Here is a 20801-nt window from a genome sequence, read left to right on the forward strand (position 1 = left end):
ATTATGTTGAGTCAAGAAAACCAGTCTCAAAAGGGCACATCCTATATCAGCAGTCCCCAACCTTTTTGGCACCAAGGGGACTGGTTTCATGGAAGACAATTTTCCCACGGACTGAAGTATTACTATATTTTGTTATTGAATATTTAAAATATTTTTTTATATTTGTCCTTTCCATTTTAATTAAATATGAGTTTTTAATTAAGGAACTATCTTTTGTACTATCATAAGGCAGGAACTTTAAAATGATTTCCCCCATTATAAATGTAAACATACCTGATTTTCTTATCCAAATGAATGGTATCTTGTTTAAAGTATTTATTTCAATAGTGCTGCTGCTGCTGTTTTTTTCCTAGCCTCAAAATATCAGGATTTGTTTCTGGGGAACTTGACCTTGGGGGAAAACTTTTTGGAGATAATATGCTATTATGTTTTTTTTTATTTCAAAATATTAAGGGGTTACAAATGCTTTTGGTTACATGGGCTGCTTTTGTAATGCTTGAGTCATGGCTATAAGTGTGCCCGTCACCCAAAATGTTCATTGTGCCCGTTAGGGAGGTTTTTGCCCCTCCCTTCCCCCCTCCTCCAGGTGCTGTTGTTTTTGAAACTCTTGTTTTAGACTTACTTAAGAGCTTGTGAGTTCTCTTTTTGAATGTGAATATGATATTTAGAAATTACTAAAAGCCATTTACAGACAAATTTGTTTGGTGGGTATAAAGTTTTTAATCAGATTGGTTAAAGTCATTTTGGGGCTGAAGTAGAGAGTCATGTTACAACATTGAGACATAATTTTTTGCATGACTCTCAAGTAAGTCTGAGTAGATTTTTAAAGCAGTTGTTCTAAAAAATACTTTGAGTAATAGCAAAATTATTGAAGTAGATATATAACATCTAAGATGACTTTTTAAAGGAATCATGCTCATTTTTACTATTGACATACTAGTTTAAGCAACAAAAACTTCATTTTAAAGTTATTACATCTGGTATAGAAATCTTAACACTTTACTTTCTACACCTTTATTTTTCAAACTTAGTATCTATAATTTGTGATTTAACTACTGATTTTATGTGTAAAATGATGGTGATAACATTTAAAAATGAATTTTACAGACAAGAGTTTATGTATATGGAAAAATTATTTTTCGTTTGTCCTAGAAATGGCTTTGAAAGGAGAGTTGTAGTCTAAATGTGTCTTAGGGAAACTTTTCTGGCCTCTCATTGTTTTCACTTTTTAAGAGTGTCTTGATTTTGTTTGATGATAGGCCTTATAGTACTTTTTAAGATGAAACAGATTTGTGTGGTTTTTCTCTTTAATTAGGCTCAAGAGGCCCAGGGAATCCTCTGGACCATCAGATTACCAACGAGAGAGGAGAATCCAACTGTGATAGGTTAACTGATCCTCTTAGGGCACCTTCTGATACTGGGTCCCTGTCACCTCCATGGGAACAGGACCGTAGGATGATGATTCCTCGGTCAGGTATGTAAAGATAGTAGTTATTATTTATATTTGAAAGGCAGACAGCATGTGGAATGTGTAGGAATGGAAGAAATGAGGAGTATATGTGTGTTCTGTCTTAGGAAACACCATGATACATTTTGGAAAACAATAAATTTCTGAACAGAATAATTCGAGGTAATTCGTTATATTACAGAAAGCTGTATTTCTTCCCAAATGGGATGTCTTTATGGTTTTTGTTGCTTATGAAAGTAATACATGTTTATTTAGAAAATCCAAACAATGAGAGATGTGTAATTAGGAAAGTGAAAAATCCCCCTTGTCATCTTAGCATGGTCCTTCCCAGAATTTAGTTGCATATAATATATATCTTTTTTTTTTTTTTTGAGGCAAAGTCTCACTTTGTTGCCCCAGCTACAGTGCAGTGATGTCATTGTAGCTCACTGCAATCTCAAACTCCTGGGCGCAAGTGATCCTCCTGCCTCAGCTTCCCAAATAGCTGGGACTACAGGCATGCGCCACCATGCCTGGCTAATTTTTTTTCTGTATATTTTTAGCTGTCCAGCTAATTTCTGTCTATTTTTTTTAGTGGAGACGGGGGTCTCGCTCTTGCTCAGGCTGGTCTCGAACTCCTGAGCTCAAACAATCCACCTGCCTCGGCCTCCCAGAGTGCTAGGATTTACAGGCGTGAGCCACCGCGCCCGGCCTAATATGGGTTTTAATCATATTTTCTTTCAAAACTCTATGTAGAATGTAAGTGATTATTGAAAGTTAATATGCAGATTTGGCTACCATATTAGGGTAAAGCTAATTCTGCTTAAGCACAATATGTATACAAAATTTTATACAATATTGAATAATCTGAAGTGCAATATATCTGTTCATCTAACATTCTTATATGTGTTTATAATTAATTTACATGTTTAGAGCAAGACCAGTATAGGCAAAAAAGCATTTGAACTGGAAATCAAGACATTTGCTTTCCAGTTTCGGTCTTTTACCTTTTAGTGTGATTTTTGAAACTTGTTTCATCTCTTTGGACCTCAGTTCTTTTATACGATGATATAACTCAACTATATACTGTGTATAAGATACTCATTCTAGTCGGTTGAAAGTAGAAGGATAGAAAAGATATGCAATGCAAACATTAATCAAAAGAATATGTGAGTGGCTATATTAATAACAGATAAAGTAGACTTCAGAGCAAAGAAACTTACTAGGGACAGAGAAAGACATTACATAATGATAAAAGGGATCAAGAAGACATAACAAATCCTAAATGTGTATGTATCAAACAGGAACTGCAAAGTGTGTGAAGTACAAAGTAATAGCACTGAAAGGAGAAATAAACAAACCCACAGTTATGATTGGAGATTAAAGCACCCCTCTCTCAACAATTGATGGGACAATGGAACAGAAAATTCAGGAAGCATGTAGAATAACTGAACAGTGCCATCAACCAACAGGACCTACGACATTTATAGAGCAAGGCACCCAACAGCAGCAGAAAACACATGCTATTCAAGCGCTAACAGAATATTTCCCAAGATAGATTGATTGTATCCTGGACCATAAAACAAACTTCAACACATATAAAAGAATTGAAATCATATAGAGTGTTTTCTCTTACCACAGTGGAATCAAACTAGAAATAATGCACTGTTTATATATGCAGTAATTTGGATGGATCTCAAGGGCATTATGTTGAGTTAAGAAAACCAGTCTCAAAAGGGCACATCCTATATCAGCAGTCCCCAACCTTTTTGGCACCAAGGGGACTGGTTTCATGGAAGACAATTTTCCCACGGACCAGGGGTGAGGGTGCGGTGTGGTTTTGGGATGATTCCTGGGGACCACAGTACTATATGATTCCATGTATATAACATTCTTCAAATGACAAAATTATAGAGATGGAAAACAGATTAGCAGTTGCCAGGGGTTGGGATAGTAGTCGGGAGAGGAGTGATATGACCATAAAGGGGTAGCATGAGGGAGATGATTTTGGTGATAGAATAATCTGTACCTGGAGTGTGGTGGTGATTACACAAATCTACATGTGAAAAAATGGCATAGAACTATACACAGGCATTGTACCAATGTCAGTTTCCTGGCTGTTATATTGTACTACAGTTATGAAAAATATGAACATTGAGTAAAGGGTATGCAGTATCTCTTTACTATTTTTGCAGCTTTCTATAAATCTTTAATTATTTTAAAATAAAAAGTAGGAAAAAAAACCCCTTATTGGATATAATACGTATACAGGGAAGTGCAGGTATTCTTAAGTAAATAACTTGATTTTTTTCAGAATTTGAGCACATCTATATAACTAACTAGCACTCAGATCAAGAGACAGTTTTCAGTTTATTTTTGTTTATGAATTTAATTAGAAATATCATTTATAGTTTCAGGAGAAAAATGTTCTTGAATATGTTTATAATATTCACTTATATAGTAATCAGAATTAAAATTTTAACAGAAATATGTTCTGGGAATAAACAGTTCATTATAAATTCTTTATAAATACTAAACTGCAACAAAAATTTACCAGTGTAACTTACCTTCCTCAGTGCTTCAGTCTATAACAAAAAACACAAAGGTGTTTTCATATTTGAAAGAAGAATATAATAGATCAAAGAAACTTGGTAAGAAAGTAGTTTATATTATTCATATAATGCCTTTGCCAGGGTTAACTGTGTATGAAAGGTGCTTTTCATAAAAACTTTCAACTTGTATGTGTTGGCTCATTTTGTTTTTGATTTTTAAAAATGAGAATGAGATCATTTATTAAGTAGATAATGTCACTATCCTATAGATGACTACTTCTAACTGCAGCTCAATTTGTGATATTTACTTTGAAAATTGTTGCAGTAGATTTAGATAGAAAGATACATTGGGTTAGTAGGTTTCTCAAAGGGAAGGATTTAAAATATTAACTCTGTATTTTAAGTTCTAAATATATTTTTAAGATGTATGTGCTATACATTGTTTCATTTTTGTAAGAATTTCCACTGCGCTTCTTATTCAAGATGTTAGGATAGAGAACAAAAGAAAATAGATTCTTAAAAACAAAGTGTGGTTGTATAATTCAATGATGAGTCAATATAATGAAATGAATATAATATTGAAATATATCTTTTTGTATACTAGCTCTGTCCAATAGAACTTTCTGGAAACATCCTATATCTGTACTGTCCAATACAGTAGTTACTAGGCATATGTGGCTAGTGAGTACTTCAAATGTGCCTAGTACAACTTGAGAAACAAAACTTTTAATTTTATTGAATTTTTATTAATGTAAGTTAAAATTTAAGTAGCCATATGTGACTGGTGGCTAGTGGCTACTGTATTGGACAACAGAGCTCTAGAATGAACACTTGGGCTGTGTGTATGTGTGTATGAAGCCTTTTAAAAAGGAGACTTTGATATTCTTTGTTGTATATTATATTATTTTTCACTGTGAGATAGGATTAATACAGAGTATATTTTCAGTCTTGTTAGTAAAGTAATAGTTGCTATTTTTTAAACAACTTTTATTGACTAACTTAACACACGTACATTTGATGGAGATGTGGGTTGTTTACAGTTTCTGATTGTAAAACATTCTTGTGTGTGATTTTTGGCGCATACATTTATTTGAGTATATATTTAGGATTGGAATTTGTGGGTGACAGGATATTCTTATGTTAAGCTTTAGTAAATTATACTCAACAATATTCCTAAGGTATAGTATCAGTTTATACTTACACCAATAGTAGATCAGCCTTTTTAATTTTAGTCTGGTCAGTATGTAGTAGCAGCATTATGGTTTAAATTTACACCTTCCTGATTATTGATAAAGTGGTATTCCTCTTTCATAAGTTTATTGGAAATTTTGGATTTTCTCTTTTGCCACCTACCTTTTTGAGTTTCATGTTCATTTTTAGATTTGTACATTTGACTTTTCTGTTTTGTAGTAGTTCTTTTATATTTTATGGAAATGGACTCTTTCCATTTCCAGTTATATATATTACAGATATCTTAGACAACTCTGTGGTTTGCCCTTTTACTTTCTTAATGGTCTTTTGATGAATAGGTCGTTGGTATTATTAATAATATGGTTCAATTTACTAGTCATTTCTCTTACGGTTATTTTTATTTCTTGTTTAAGAAATCTTTCCTTACATTTTAGGGCATGAAGATCATCTCCTATGTTATGTACTAAATAGCTGTATTTTTCATATTACATCTATAATGTACCTGGAATGAATTTTGTGTGTACAGTAATCTAATAGGTATCAAACTTCATTTTGCTCTATAGGAATATCCAACTGATTTAGCATCATTAATTAAAAAAAACTCTCCTTTCCTTACAATTCTTTAGTGCCCTCTCTGTCATAAATTAAGTGTGCATATATATGTGTGAATGTGTTTCTGGTTTTCTATTAAGTTCCATTGGTCTCTTATCTATGCTAATGCCACACTATCTTAATTTCTATAACTTAGAATAGTGGTGGTATTCGGTAAATGAGTCTTCCCTCCTTGTTCTTCTTTGGGATTGTTTTGGTTATTCTTAGCCCTTAATTCCGTAAAAATTTTAGCATCTACAGGCCAATTTCTTAAAAATTTGCTGGTAGAATTTAGACTGGTAGATTTAGAATTTACTTTGATCTGTAGATAAATTTAGGTCCTCCTTAATTTCTCCTAGTGCTTTGTAATTTTCTGTGTGGAGAGCTTAAATATATTTTGTTAGCTTTCTTTCTAATCATGTTATGTATTTTGATGCAATTATAAATTGAATGTTCAAAAAATTTTATTTTCTAACTTTTAACTGGTACATAGAAATATAATTGATTTTGCATATTGTTCTTACATCTAATAGCCTTATGTACATTTGATTTTCTGTATACACAGTCATGTTGTCTTGAATAGTTATAGTTTTATTTCTTCTTTGCCAATCCTTACCTATTTTAATTTATTGCAGACATGTATGGGTGTATTTATCCATGTATTATTTTCTTTGGTCCACAAGTTGTTTAGAAGTGTATTCATTAATTTCCAAACATGGAGATTGTCAGATCTTTTCTTATCGTTATCTAGTTTACTTCCAGTGTGGTTAAAGGACGTAAGTCTATGATTTAGATCCTTTGAAATTTGTTGAACTTGCTTTGTGGACCAGCATATGGACAGTTTTGGTAAATGTTCCACATGTACTTGTAAACAAGGTATATTCTTAATATGTTGGGCACAGTATTCTATATACATGAACTAGATGAAATGTGTTTCAAATCTTCTCTGTCTTTGTATGTTTTATCCATATATTTTGATATATCAATATAGCTATCTCAGCTACCTTTTGGTTACTTGTTTGTATTGATACATCTTTTTCTATCTTTTCAGTATTTTTATATATTTATATTTAAGCTGTATTTCTTATAAACCACATATGGTTAGGTTTTATTATTATTTATTCTGACAGGTATTTGAGCTTAAAACTATTTTACTATTTATGTTCTATTTGCCTCATGTTTTTTGTTCTCACTTTTCTTGAATTAATTACTTTTATTAATCATCCTCCTCAACTCCCATAATCTTGGTACTTAATCATTCTTTGCACTAGTGCCCCTTCCAGAGAGGATTTTAGTTTACTTCAGCCTGGAGGCCAGGGCCACTAACAGTCCAGGATTCAGAGTTGAGGGGAATGGTCTCTAATTTCTAGTTTATCATTCTATGATATAACCCTTTTGGTTCCAAATCTAAAGTCTAGTGGGTTTACCAGCATCCTAACCCCCTGCCCTTATAGGCCACGAACTCCATTGTTTGTCTCTATTTAGTCTTGTGTATGATCTGCTCACTTTCTCAATCTCTCAGCAGTCTCTTTTGGAATTGGCAGATGCCTCATTGAAAAATGGCTTCAAATTCTGGGCCAGTCTCTGGGTTTCCTTATTCTTCCAGATCTTGGTACCGTAACACTTTCCTGCTTTGTTAGCCCTTGATATTTTTAAAAGATTTTAAAAAGTATGTTCTGTTCAGGGTATCTAGTTCTTAGAAGTAGGGTTGGTTTGAATTAGTAGTCTGTCATTATAAAAAACAGAATTCGTGTTATTTTTAATGATCTTTCTTTTTATTGGTTTTCTTAATAACAAAAGCAGAAAAGAATATTAAAAAGCAGTTGTAATCCTACTTATGCAGAGATAGATGTATTTTCTTCCAGATCTTTTTCTGCATGTGTATAATTATATATACATACACACATACATACATATACGCAAACACACACACAAACGAACGTTTATATGAATTTTCACTTTTAAATAATGAAAGTGGGATTGTATCAGCTATTTTTTGGCACAGTAGTACTGCATAGCAAACTACCGTGAAAACAATGCCTTAAAACAAGAAATACTCATTTAAGTCAAGGGTTTGTAAGTTGGCAATTTAGGCTGGGCTTAGTTGAGTAGTTCTTTTGGTTCTTCTGGTCTTCTGGTCTTAGCTAACTGTGTTGTCTGGCTCTTCACTCATGTGAGCTGACCTTGGCTGCAGTGATTCAGCTCTGTTCTGTGAGTGTCTCCTCCTGTGGCAGCGAAGATTCAGGAGTGAAAAAGCAGAAACATGCAAGTGCTTTTTTAACCCTCTCTTTGTCACGACAGCTAACATTTGATTGACCAAATCAAATCATATGACAGAATTTAGAATCAGTGGGCAGGAAATATAGTCTACTTTGAGGACAAGGATGCAGGGAGGGATAAAGAATTGAAGTCATGAATGCAATCTACCAGAGGATTATACCTTTATAATATATTTTTACTTAGTATTTAACTATGTATATATTTTTTTTTTTTTTTGTGAAACAGAGTCTCACTGTGTTGCCCAGGCTAGAGTGCCATGGCGTCATCCTAGCTCACAGCAACCTCAAACTCCTGGGCTCAAGTGATCCTCCTGCCTCAGCCTCCCAAGTGGCTGGGACTACAGGCATGCACCACCATGCCCAGCTAATTTTTTCTGTATATTTTTAGTTGTCCAATTAATTTCTTTCTAATTTTAGTAGAGACGGGGTCTCCCTCTTGCTCAGGCTGGTCTCGAACTCCTGAGCTCAAACAATCCGCCCGCCTTGGCCTCCCAGAGAGCTAAGATTACAGGCATGAGCCACCGCGCCCGGCCTTAACTATGTTTTAAATACTAAAGTTTCTTAGATTTTAGAATTATTCCTTAGTAGAAAGGATTATATAATTTTTTGCTTAGTTTAGTTTTTTTTTTTTTTTTTTTGAGTCAGAGTCTTGCTCTGTTGCCTGGGCTAGAGTGCTGTGGCAACATCCTAGCTCACAGCAACCTCGAACTCCTGGGCTCAAGTGATCCTCCTGCCTCAGCCTCCCAAGTAGCTGGAACTACAGGTGAACACCATGACGCCCGGCTCATTTTTATATTTTCAGTAGAGACCGGGTCTTGCTCTTGCTCAGACTGGTCTCAACTCCTGACCTCAAGCAATCCTCCCACATTGGCCTCCCAGAGTGCTAGGATTACAGGTGGGAGCCACAGTGCTGGGCCAAGTTTTTCTAATAGATGGCTCCTAGGTAATTGCCTTGCTTTCTTTGCGTTTGCTCTTATTTACAAAGCTGTGCATATTAAATGATCTTGAAGAGTAATAATTTAAGGAAAATTTTTAGAAAATCTTAAAATGTGCACTCTTATATCCCATATTTAGTAGTTACTAATAAGCTTTAAGGAGTGTGGATATTTAAATGTTTTATGCCTTTCAGAAACAATAGTAACGTATTTCAACAATCTTAGCACATAATTTAAATAAGGAAGGTAATGGTCACATGATAGTTTCTTGGCTGTGAGGGAGTGAATCTGCTGAATTCTTGGCTTTTAGTCTTTTAACTGGTTCTTGAGACTTATATCCACAGGGCAGTTACAAATAATTTATAGGGCAGGTGTTAATCAGAGCAATGATTCTTTATATGTAACTGATGGTATGTATGAATCTAATAAGAACTATACAGTAATTGTGTCTATGTAAATATTTTATTTTGGTAATGTTTTAACTTGAGAATATTTAAGAAAACCATATATACTTTAATGAAACAAAGTTTCATTGTTTTATCATTTTCTTACTCTTTGGTGTTCTTGATCTCTCAGTGCTCTTGATCATCAGTGCTCCAGTTGCACCATCCTTCTACTCTTTTATCTAGTCTTACAGCATCCTTTTCCAGCAAGGAGAAGTAATACAGGACAATAAAGAATTTTAATCCTCAGCAAATCTCATGCTGCCTAGTGTAGAGAGAGATGACTTAAAGGAGAATCATGTTATTTCCCCTCTTTGTACTTTTTTAAGTGTTAGTGTTCTTAGTTTTAATTGTTTAAAAGAACAAGGAGTATGTGGCTGCTATTATTTTTGTTACTGCTTATCTTTTACTGATTTGGATAATAATCATGAGTTAAGTGTGGTCTCTAGCCTTGCATATTTAAAAACTCTTTTTCTTGAAGAGCTGAGCAAACAAGAGACATATACTATACAGCTAAATTGATGAGGACAGTTTTAACTCATTCTTTGAGAAACAAAAGCAGGTTAAGCAGACCAAAGTACCTTGGATAGCTTTGGAGGTACAGGCATAGATTTTTACTTTACTGGCTGTGATTTGTAGACATTTGTGCAGACTATTGTCCTTTTGTGTTATGAATATTCTTTCATATGAGAGTCATTTGATGGAATCATGATGTAATTTTCTTAAGTTAGGCTCATATTGATCTCCTTGATGAGGTAATGGAGTCTTTTCTTAATAAGGTGTTCTAAAAATCTTCTTCTGTGCTTTTATCCTCTCAGGGATGATTTTACTTTAAAGTTGTAGCCACATTTTTAAGCTGTGACTTTTTTTGGTGTATATATCTCTTAGTCACTTACATCTTCTTGATAGTGATCGCTTATAAATTATAATGATTAGTATTTGGTTGATAAGTTATTGCTATGTATGTTTACATAAACTTTAAAAATCTGTGTTTAATTTTTCAGTCTTCCTGAAGAGTAGGTTGAGGAGAGATTAGTATGTAGGGACGAATGTGGACAACTTTTTGAAAAATTTTGCTCTGAATAAAAAAGAGAGATGAGATGATAGCTGGAGGCAGAGGTACTTTTGCTTTTTTAAAGATGGATAATATAACATGTTTATTTGCTGATGGGAATAATACAGGATAGAAGGAGAAATTAATGATATATGGGAGAGGGTATAGTTATAAAAGCGAAACCCTTGAGTATTAAGCAAAAAAGATGGGATCCAGAGTGTCATTGGAGAAATGACTTTATTCATTTAAAAAGAAGTAAGCTAGTACAGATAAGTACAAATGTAGAAATTGGGTGAGGGTAAGTGGAAGCGTCCAGTTGCTTCAATTTTCTTGATGTGAGATCGTCAACTGAGGGAGATGGGAGAGGAGGGGATTGTTTGAGATTTGAAGAGAGAGAACAAGGTATGTAATAGCCATTTATGAGAATGGAAGAACTCAAACATCAGCGAAGTGTAGTATGATTGTATACGGCATTGCTGAGCACCAGCTTGAAATTCATGATCATAAATTTGAACGAGGCCAGTCAATATTATATTTTTATATAGTTTATATTCATAGCAATAAGCTTAATTTATCATTACAGTTACTTTTGGATGCTTACTTTGTGGCAGATACTATGTTAAGTGCCTTTTATTAATTATACTAACACTGAGAGTGTTATTCTGTTATTCCCATTTTATAGATGAAGAAGGAAAAGCACAGAGAGTTTGGGTAACTTGCCGAATATCACAAAACAAAATTTTGTAACATAATCATAGGTTATTACCCCTTAGAATTTACATATTAATATTTACTTTAGATGTGTATGTGTGTGTATGTGTGTGTAAATATGTAAGTTAAGCATAAAAAGAAATAGCACATTATATAAATGAGTTGAAGACTATTCCGTTTCCTTTCCTGGGCATAACTTCTCATGAGTTTAGTATGTGTGTAAACTTTCAGTTCATATATGATTTTAAAAGATTACATTTCTGTTTGATCAACTTTCTTTATCAGCATTATATTCTTGAATTCTTTGCATGTTAATATATATAGAGTTTATTCCCTTAACTACTGTGTAGTATTTCAATGTATAATACACCATAAATATATTTATCTAGCTCCTGTTGATGAGCATTTTCCAGTGTTTCACTGTCACTAACAATGCTGCAGTTAACACCCTTTTTGCACGTATGTTCTTCAGAGATGAGTCCAGGAAATGGAATTGCTGGGTAATAGAATATGCATATTTTTGATTTTGGTAGATACTGCCCCGTTGTCCTCAAGACTGGCTATGAATGAAATATGTGAGAGTAGCTATTTCTCCAGTACAAGTCTTAGTTTGTGAAACTGCTTCAGAATGCTCTGTATCTTATTCCCACTCCTTATTTGATTTTTCCTCTGATCCATTTTCTTCTCTCATTCTTTCTATTTAATCATCCTTATTTGTGGTAGAAAACAAAGGTATGAAAGCAAAAAGAAAAGGAACCTTTCATGTCCTTATTTTCTACATTTCAATGTTCAGTCTTTCATTGGTCATATATGACTTTCATGGAACTTTATCTTATATATGTGTGTGTGAGTGTACATGTGCTTATGTGTGGGAGGTGTATGTATGCGTTTATGTGTGTGGGTGTGGGTTTGTATGACTTGACCCAAATACCCTTGTTTACTTGTTCATCTTCCAGGGCAAGCTTTATTACCTCTGTGACACCATTCCTGATTCCTCCAATCAGAATTAGATAGGCCACCTCTTATACTATTTGTATTTCCCTTTATTAAGACATTAATCACATTATATTTACTTGTTTCTATCACCATTAGTCTATAAGGGCAGGGACTGTATTGAGACCAACATTGATTGCTCATGGCGGGCACACGATAGGCCGTGGTAGCTAAAAGGAATGAATTACTTTTGCCAGTGGAGGGCAACATGGGCATACAACTTATCGTAAACTTGTAACAAAATTTTTTATTTCTGAGGTTGCTGATGTTGTGGGGATGTATTTTAGAAACAAAATAATGATGTGGTATCTTGAGACCTGATTAAGAAAGAGTTGAAGTTTTTAGGTTTTCCTATTTCATCCCCTTGCCCAGCTCTGCCATTTATTAATAATTAATTACTCCTATGTTTGAAGTACAAAGAGAGAACTCAGTTTAGATTTCAGTGATTGGTATTAGCTTTTTCTTCCACTGGGCTAATTCAGACCTGTTGAGACAGTTGTTTGCTAAGATTTTGAAATTATACAAATGAGCCTTCAAGACTATCTGGATCTTTATCTCCTAGTCACACTCCCTGACCTTTAGGAGCTCGTTAAATATAATTCTCTCCATCAACTCTTGTTGATACCAGGTGATTTCCTTGGTTTTATGTGGGAGAGATGTGTCAATAAGGTCCCATGTGGCTGAGTCAGATGAAAAGTGACATTTCCAACATTGATTCTATGAAGTTCATATTATGAACCACTGCCTAGGACAGTCATGAAAGTCAATTTGGGGCTGTTCATCCACATCTATAATAGGATAGGAGAGAGTCACACAATTCACCATTTTTGACATTCTCCATATTTTTGGAGTTGGACGTAGGTATATATAATCTAGCAAAGTCTGCCATCACCTCTCAAGGGTAAGAATGATGAGTTCCACAAGGACCTAGGAATTACCACTTTGTCATCATCAATCATCCCTGGAGATGAAGAAAGGTGGTTGTAGAAGCATCTGAGTCAGAGTCTGTGTCCAGTTTGTTGTTTGTCTAGATGTCCTTAATTTCAGCAGTGAGAACCTTCTATTCATCTATTGAGCCATAGATCCTTCTGTTTAGTTTGGGATGGGTGCTAAATTCCAAAATGTTAATTGTTAGTGAAAGTTTGACCACTGATGACTTCTGAGTGATACTCTTTCTGCTTTGATGACAAATTATCACCTGTTCTGCTAAATTTCTTGCTATGCTTGTAACATTTTCTGTTTTTTTCTCCTGTTAATAGCTGTCTCCTCAGTCTTTTTTGATGCATCCTCTTCTATCCACTATTATTACAATTGAAAGTTAATTTATGTACATATATAGGTACTAAAACTAAATTCTGTTTTCACTTTTTTTTTTTTTGAGACAGAATTCACTCTGTTGCCCAGGCTAGAGTGCTATGGCATCAGCCTAGCTCACAGCAACCTCAAGCTCCTGGGCTCAAGTGATCCTCCTGCCTCAGCCTCTTGAGTAGCTGGGACTACAGGCATGCACCAGCACACCTGGCTAATTTTTTCTATTTTTAGTAGACATGGGGTCTCACTCTTGCTCAGGCTGGTATTGAACACCTGAGCTCAAGTGATCTTCCTGCCTCTGGCTCCCAGAATGCTAGGATTACAGGTGTGAGCTACTGTGCCTGGCCTTGTTTTCACATATTCTAATTTACACATAGTAATTGAAACTTTCAAAATCCAAAGTAACAAATTTTACTTGTGTTTACTACAAAAGCAAAGTTATTGGCTATAGCAAAATATGTAGTTTTTCTAAAATTGCTTATGATTGCCAACCAGAATATGGGTTAAAGTTTCAGAGAGCATGAGAAATGTCTAAGTTCAGTATATTAAACTTAAGAAAACTTGATTTATGTTTATATTAATGAAGATATTTTAAAAAATTTTTTCTAGGCCAAACGTATCCTGATCCGGCTCTTCCTCCACAAAGACGAGACAGATTTTATTCTAATTCTGGTAGACTATCTGGACCAGCAGAACTCAGAAGTTTTAACATGCCTTCTTTGGATAAAATGGGTACGAAATACTTTGTTTTCTTTCCTTCTTTCTTTCCTTCTTTGCTTCCTTCCTTCCTTTCCTTCCTTTCGTTCCTTTCCTAATAATGGTGGCATACTTGAGAACTGGAAGCTAGATTAAGGACTAAATAATTGCTATTTCTGGTGATTCTTAAAGCCAAAATCTCTTTCCTGAGAATGTCCTGGTTTTATGTTTCTTGTTATATTGTACACAGACACGGCATCTAAATATATGTGGTTTGAACATCATGGTGATAGGTTTACTGTATATACCTATGATGGTGAACTTTATTCCATGACTAATTTTCTAATTTTTACAGTCCACTTACATATATGTCCTGTTTAGTAAACAGGGAAATTAGGCAAGCAAATGTGAATGGATATGTGAAAATCCACCAGAAAAAATAACTAGATCCATGCTTTTTGATAGTTTAATCAGTTACCTTGTTTGAACATTTCATATTTTACTTGTGTTTAGATATATTTAACTAACATTTACTGAGCAATCTACTATTTGTGAGGCACTCTTTTACTCAAACTACCTCACAGCAAAATACTGAAATTGAGAAATATGTGTATCCAGTGTATCAATTAAAAGTATACAACATTAAGAAAATGAAAAAAAAATGTTTTGAAAAGTAGAAAATTAAAACAAATCTATTGGTAAAAGATTTACTCAGCAAAGGACATATATTTGGAATATTTATTATTCAGTTGAAGTATTTATTATTTTAGAAAATCAATATTTTAAAATAACAAGCTAAGAAGCAGACCTATAGTCTACATTTCTATTATTAGTCATAATTAAGTTAATTTTTCCTGTTTGGATTTAGGAATTGTTTTTCCCCCATTACTTCAGGCTTAATGGAATGAAAGTATATATGTGATGAAACATCCATTTCTAAATTAATGCTATTTAAAAGTTTTTACCTCTCCATATTTTTCCTGCTAGTTGAACAATAATATATAATTGAGCAAATAATTTTTAAGTGCCTACTGTTTAGAAGGCACCCTGTATGACATAATATAGGATATACTTATAGTGAGGAGGCATAGTCTCTGCTTATAAGAACCTAATAATTAAATAAGGATAAATATATATATGCTTAACTAATACTGGTCAGAATGGTAAGTCCTATTAGAGAGTATGTTGTGTTCAGAGAAAGGGAGATCCCCTGTCTAATTGAAGGATCAGGAAAAACTCAATGAAGGAAGTGACATTTGGGCTCTTTTGCAGAAATTTGAAAAATTAATTGAGCAGAAGCAAAAATAAACAAAAGAGACAGCACAAGTCATTGGTGGATAATGGCTTTAAAACAGATATTTATCAGTTGACAGCATTGTGGAGGGTTTAATGAGTTAATATGCGTGGAAGTGTTTCATAAATGGAAGAGTTCTATATAATATTAATAGTTTGTCAGTATATGTACTTATATACATGTATCAGTTTATGTTCTTACATTAGTTTATCAGTTTATGTCAGTATATGAAGGAGAATAGTGAGAGATGTGGTTGAAACATCTTGACTATCAGTAGTGTTCAATAAACATTTATTGAATGAAAATAAATTCTCTCATTTAATCTCCATAATAACCCTATGAAGTAGATACTTCTATCCTCATTTTATAGATGAAGAAACTGAGGCCCAAAAAAGTGCTCAAGATCTCAGGTAGGAAGTATCAGAGGGTAGGATTTGAATCCATGACTGTCTGGTGCCACAACTATGGTCTTGATCCCTATACTTTATTGAAATGAGAGGGTGGTGGACCCATTCATTGATGCACTTGAGTATCTTTTGAATGCTTACTGTATAACAGACATCATGGTAGTCGCTATATTTCAGGAGAGGACAGGAGACAGAAGCTCAGCATTCCTTATACCTTGAGATCTTGTAAAGGCCTAAAGGCAGTTACACTACAGAGTGACAATTGTTACGAGTACAACATGTTATGGGAGCATATGGGACCCTAAACCAGATGAGTGTTTTGAATGTGGGATGGCGAAGAAAAGCTTCTTGGAGGAAGTGACATATGAGGTGAGAATTAAAGGAGGGCTTAGCTGGACCAAAATGATGATGATGATGTTCTAGGAGAAGAGAGTAGCATCTTTAAAGATTTAGAGTTAAGGATGCCTCATAAATTATGGCTGTAACATGGACTATGAGTCAGGGAATATTGAAACAAGTAGCTGAAGAATTAAGCATTGTATAGATTTTGCAAAGCCTTGCAAACCCTGTTCAGAAATTTGGACCTTATTCTTAGAATAATGGTAACACACTAAAGGATTTTAAGCAGTGAAATGATATAATTATTAATAGATCTGCATTTTAGCAAAATTTCTCTGATTGCATTAGGGAGAATAGATTGGAAAATTAAGGAATGGAGCCTGGGTAACTTTTTAGGAGGCTATGACAGGAATCTAGATGAGTGATGGTGGTGATTTAGCAGAGGGAGTAGATTGATGTGAACAGACATGGAGAAAATAGAATTGAGAGGATTTAGGATTGAAGGCTGTGGGAGGTGAGGGAGAAGGAGTCTTGGCTGATGCCCAGGTTCCTGGCTGTGGCACCTGGGTGAACAGAGATGCCATTTATTGTTCTGAGACAAGGAACAAGGAGCAAGTTTGACAAGAAAGATTGTAACTTACCTTTCGAATTTACAAAATTAGTGACACCTGTGATACACCTGCATGAATATTCAAGGAGGCAGGCCAAGCTTTGAAGTCCTGGGGGCAGTATCTGGTTCTGAATTATAGATAGGGAAGTCAGTAGTAGAATATATATCTAATTAAAGCTACAGAATTGAATGGGATTTTTCAAGGCAAGAATGAGAAGATACTACAGCCGAGGGTGGAACTCTATATGGTCAGAAGTAGTAATCCCCACCAAAGAGACTGAGAAGCAGGAGCTGGAAAGGAGAGCTAGAGAGAAGGAAGGGTCCTGTCACATAAATCAAAGGCTGAGAGCATATCAAGAGGGAAAGAGTGATCAACATGGTGGGAAGTAATGTAAAATGAAGACTAAAAGTATCTATTTCAATTTAGCAAACAAAGAGACCTTTTGATCTTGGGGAAAATAATTTTAGTGGAGCAGATGTTGCAAATTGGTCACAGTAAAATGAGGACAAAATGGGAGGAATTCCAAACAACATACATAAAACAATTCTTGATTGTAAAGGAGAGAGGTGGCTGAAAGGGAAGTCTCTTTTTCTCTCTCATTTTTACATTGTCAGTAGAGACTTGGATCTATCAGAAAGAGAGGAGGGAACCAACAGAGAGAGGAAGTGCCTGAGGAAGCTGGAAGAGAGGGATTCTGAGCACAGGATGAGAGCCATAGATTGTCTAGAAAGATCCTTTTCTAGGATAATAGAAAGAAAGGTCATAAAAGTACAGTTGCTGTATACGTATCACAAAAAGTGAAGGGAGTTTCTGTTTAGAAGTCCAATGCACTATCCACTGTGCAACAGACCCCGATGTGAAGGGAGTTTCTAAGTGACTGGTGTAGTAGGTTTGAGGAGAATGGAGATTTGAAATTGCTGAGGAGAAAGCTGGCTTAAGAGACACAGAAGGAAGGTCAGGCAGTGTGCAGCCAGGAATATGGTGGATCCTGCAGCCTAGATCTCCAGTCTGCATGGCTCTTTGATTTTTTATTTTTACCCCCAGTGCTAGGTGACTCAGGTATAGGCAGAGTGGAAGCACAGATTTAGATTAATCTGGGCTTGGAATGTTATCAAGCATAAGTGAAAAATGACCAAAAGGGCAAGGATATTGATGGCTGGTTGAAGTGATGGACTTTGGAGTCTAGTTAATTGGGGAAGGAAGTCAAGGAAGGAGGAAACCGAGAGTTAGGTCAGAGGTTTGGAAGTATCAGTGACATCCAAGGACAGGTGTAGTGAGAGTAACTAAATGAGAAAGCTAGAAGAGGTGAGGTAGTTGTGGTGAGAGAGAGAGGGTTGTTTTAATTTATGTCTTCAGAGACCAACCAGTTCTTGATAACAACAAAGTTCAGGAACATTTATTTAGGAACAGTGACTAAATTCAAATAGCTGGTCTGTCTTACATGATGGAAGAATAAGGAAGGAGGGAAGGAAGGAAGAAGGGGAGGAAGAAAGGAAAGGAGAGAGGTGGAAAAATTAGAAGGAAGGAGAGGGGTTCTTTTTTTCCAGATGTTTCCTTAGGATGCTGCAGCAGCAGGATTGCCTAAAAGAACTAGCTGGAGAAATCACTGCCACACACTGTTGCAGAACTGAGTCTGCCAAAATTTCCAGGGACCTCAGACTGTTCTTAGAGCCCCAAGAAAGGATGCTGGTTTCAAGCTATTTTATGTGCCAACAGAGGAAATGGGAAAATATCAGTGTCATTTGTGATCTGGAAATATTCTAGGAACGGAGTGATAAGTCATGTATTTTTCATGGTATAACTTTTATGTCTAGATGGGCCAGTATCTTCAGAAATGGGATCCAGTAGAAATGATACCAAAGATGATCTTGGTGTAAGTACTGAAAGTGGTATTTTATCCATGTATTCAGGAGCCTTTTAATCTCTTGGTTTACTGGACTAGAAATATAGCTAATAATACGGTTTTTGATATAAAACTGCTCTATCTTTTTGACAAATATACTTCCTACTTAGCATTGAAGCTGTTTCTTTTCTGGATTTTATTCTATGTTGATGCAGTACAACTTGCAGACTAGGGATTTTAGTTACTTTACTAGTTAAACAAGATTTTAGATTTTCCGCTTTGGATTTCTATTTGAATATTTTAAAGTATATTTTTATTTATTACATGTGCAATATTGATTTTGGTCACCTTGAAAATATAAATGTTAAACATCTTGCCTCTTCTTTTTTTTCACTATATGCTTGGTAAAAGAACATATATTTTGGTACTCTTGGACTATACTTTTAACTTTAGCCATAATATTATTTTATTGGTTAAAGCTGTTTTCTGTTCACTTAGAAAATATTTGTGATAGCTAAAAACCAGCTATGTTAACATGGAAAACCGTGTGAAGCTTGGAGCTTTCTAAGACTGTCATGGACTGCTTTCTGCCTAGGTGCTTTTTTCTAAGCTTAAGATTTTCAGGAAAACTATTGCAAATTTTGCTGTTGCTTTAATGAATGCCACATGTCAATTTGTTATAGAATTTAAATGTGCCCGATTCATCTCTCCCTGCTGAAAGTGAAGCAACTGGCCCTGGCTTTGTTCCTCCACCTCTTCCTCCAATGAGAGGACCATTGTTTCCAGTGGATACAAGGGGCTCCTTCATGAGAAGAGGACTTCCTTTTCCTCCACCTCCTCCAGGAAACATGTATGGAACTCCTCGAGGTTATTTTTCACCAAGGGATTTCCCTGGTATACCACCTCCTCCATTTGCAAGTATGTTTTTTTTTTTTTCCAATTCAGTTATGTGTTTTATACAGTCAATCAGAGATACTAATTTTACTATCTGTTTATGTAGTAATACAGTAGAGGAAAAATTTTTCTAGCATTCTATGAGTATGCCATTACTTTTCCAAATTGGGAAGGCAGCCAGCCAGCCATCAGTGGACTGTAATGAGGCTTCGACTTGATTCATCTTAATTATTAAATGTGGAATTATTTCTATATTTTAGTAGTCAAGAAAATCGTTGGCTTTTTGCAGCAGTCTTAAGATAAAACTAAAATTATCTATATCTCACTTGATAGAGACTGGTTATTGTGGCAATTAGTTAAGATAATTATAGTTTATCTTTTAGCATTCAAATTACTGACTAAGGTATTTTTAAAAATCTTTTTCATAAGTTGTTCCCATGTAATCCTACTTATTTAAAACCTAAAATGTATTTATCATGTTTGGACTAATTGTTTGTTGGTTGTATTGAAATTTTTTCATAGCCTCATGAAAGAAAAATGGAGTAATTTATTGCTTTATATTTATACCATTTAGAACTGTGGATTTCTGCAGAATAAATATATGGTTATCAAATAATAGGCTTTTTATAGTCATAAGACTGTATAAATAATCATTCCTTCCCTCATTCCCCCTCTATTTTTAAAGTTTAAGGTGAATTAAAATGAGTTTTGTTTGGGGAACTTTAAGATGGTCTTTTGATATAACTGGAAATGTTTTAATATAATATCAACTTAGAATTAGGAATCACTGATCTGAATTTTTAAGTCTGGTGAAAATTATATTACATGAAAATGTTTTTTAAAGTAAGTTTTATATATTTTGAAATAATTCCTCTCCTTTTTTCAAAGTGTTAAGATAGGACAAAAACTGCATCTAAAATTGATGATATTCCCGTTAATAATATGTTGTTGAAGAGGGTACATTTTTCTCAATGTTGTAAAAATTAATTTGTTAGATCAGGTAATTATTCTGGTGGCAATTTTTAAATATAAAAATAGATATTGAAAGTTATAGGCCGGGCGCGGTGGGTCACGCCTGTAATCCTAGCACTCTGGGAGGCTGAGGCGGGTGGGTCGCTCAAGGTCAGGAGTTCGAGACCAGCCTGAGCAAGAGCGAGACCCTGTCTCTACTAAAAGTAGAAAGAAATTATCTGGACAACTAAAAAAATAT

General features: G+C 34.7%; 1 protein-coding gene across 1 annotated transcript in view; it reads left to right on the forward strand.

The window, feature by feature from the left end:
• The window catches only part of CTAGE5 (CTAGE family, member 5), a 94272-nt gene extending 74479 nt beyond the window's left edge, over positions 1-19793 (forward strand). Inside the window, exons 16-20 of the mRNA XM_012658019.1 lie at positions 1316-1474; positions 14117-14239; positions 18669-18727; positions 19381-19615; positions 19726-19793. Coding sequence (XP_012513473.1) covers positions 1316-1474; positions 14117-14239; positions 18669-18727; positions 19381-19615; positions 19726-19793 — 644 coding nt within the window. The remainder of the gene's footprint in view (positions 1-1315; positions 1475-14116; positions 14240-18668; positions 18728-19380; positions 19616-19725) is intronic.
• Positions 19794-20801: the final 1008 nt, after the last annotated feature.

Source organism: Propithecus coquereli, unplaced genomic scaffold (genome assembly GCF_000956105.1).
Source record: "Propithecus coquereli isolate 6110/MARCELLA unplaced genomic scaffold, Pcoq_1.0 Scaffold116, whole genome shotgun sequence".
Taxonomy (NCBI): Eukaryota; Metazoa; Chordata; class Mammalia; order Primates; family Indriidae; genus Propithecus; species Propithecus coquereli.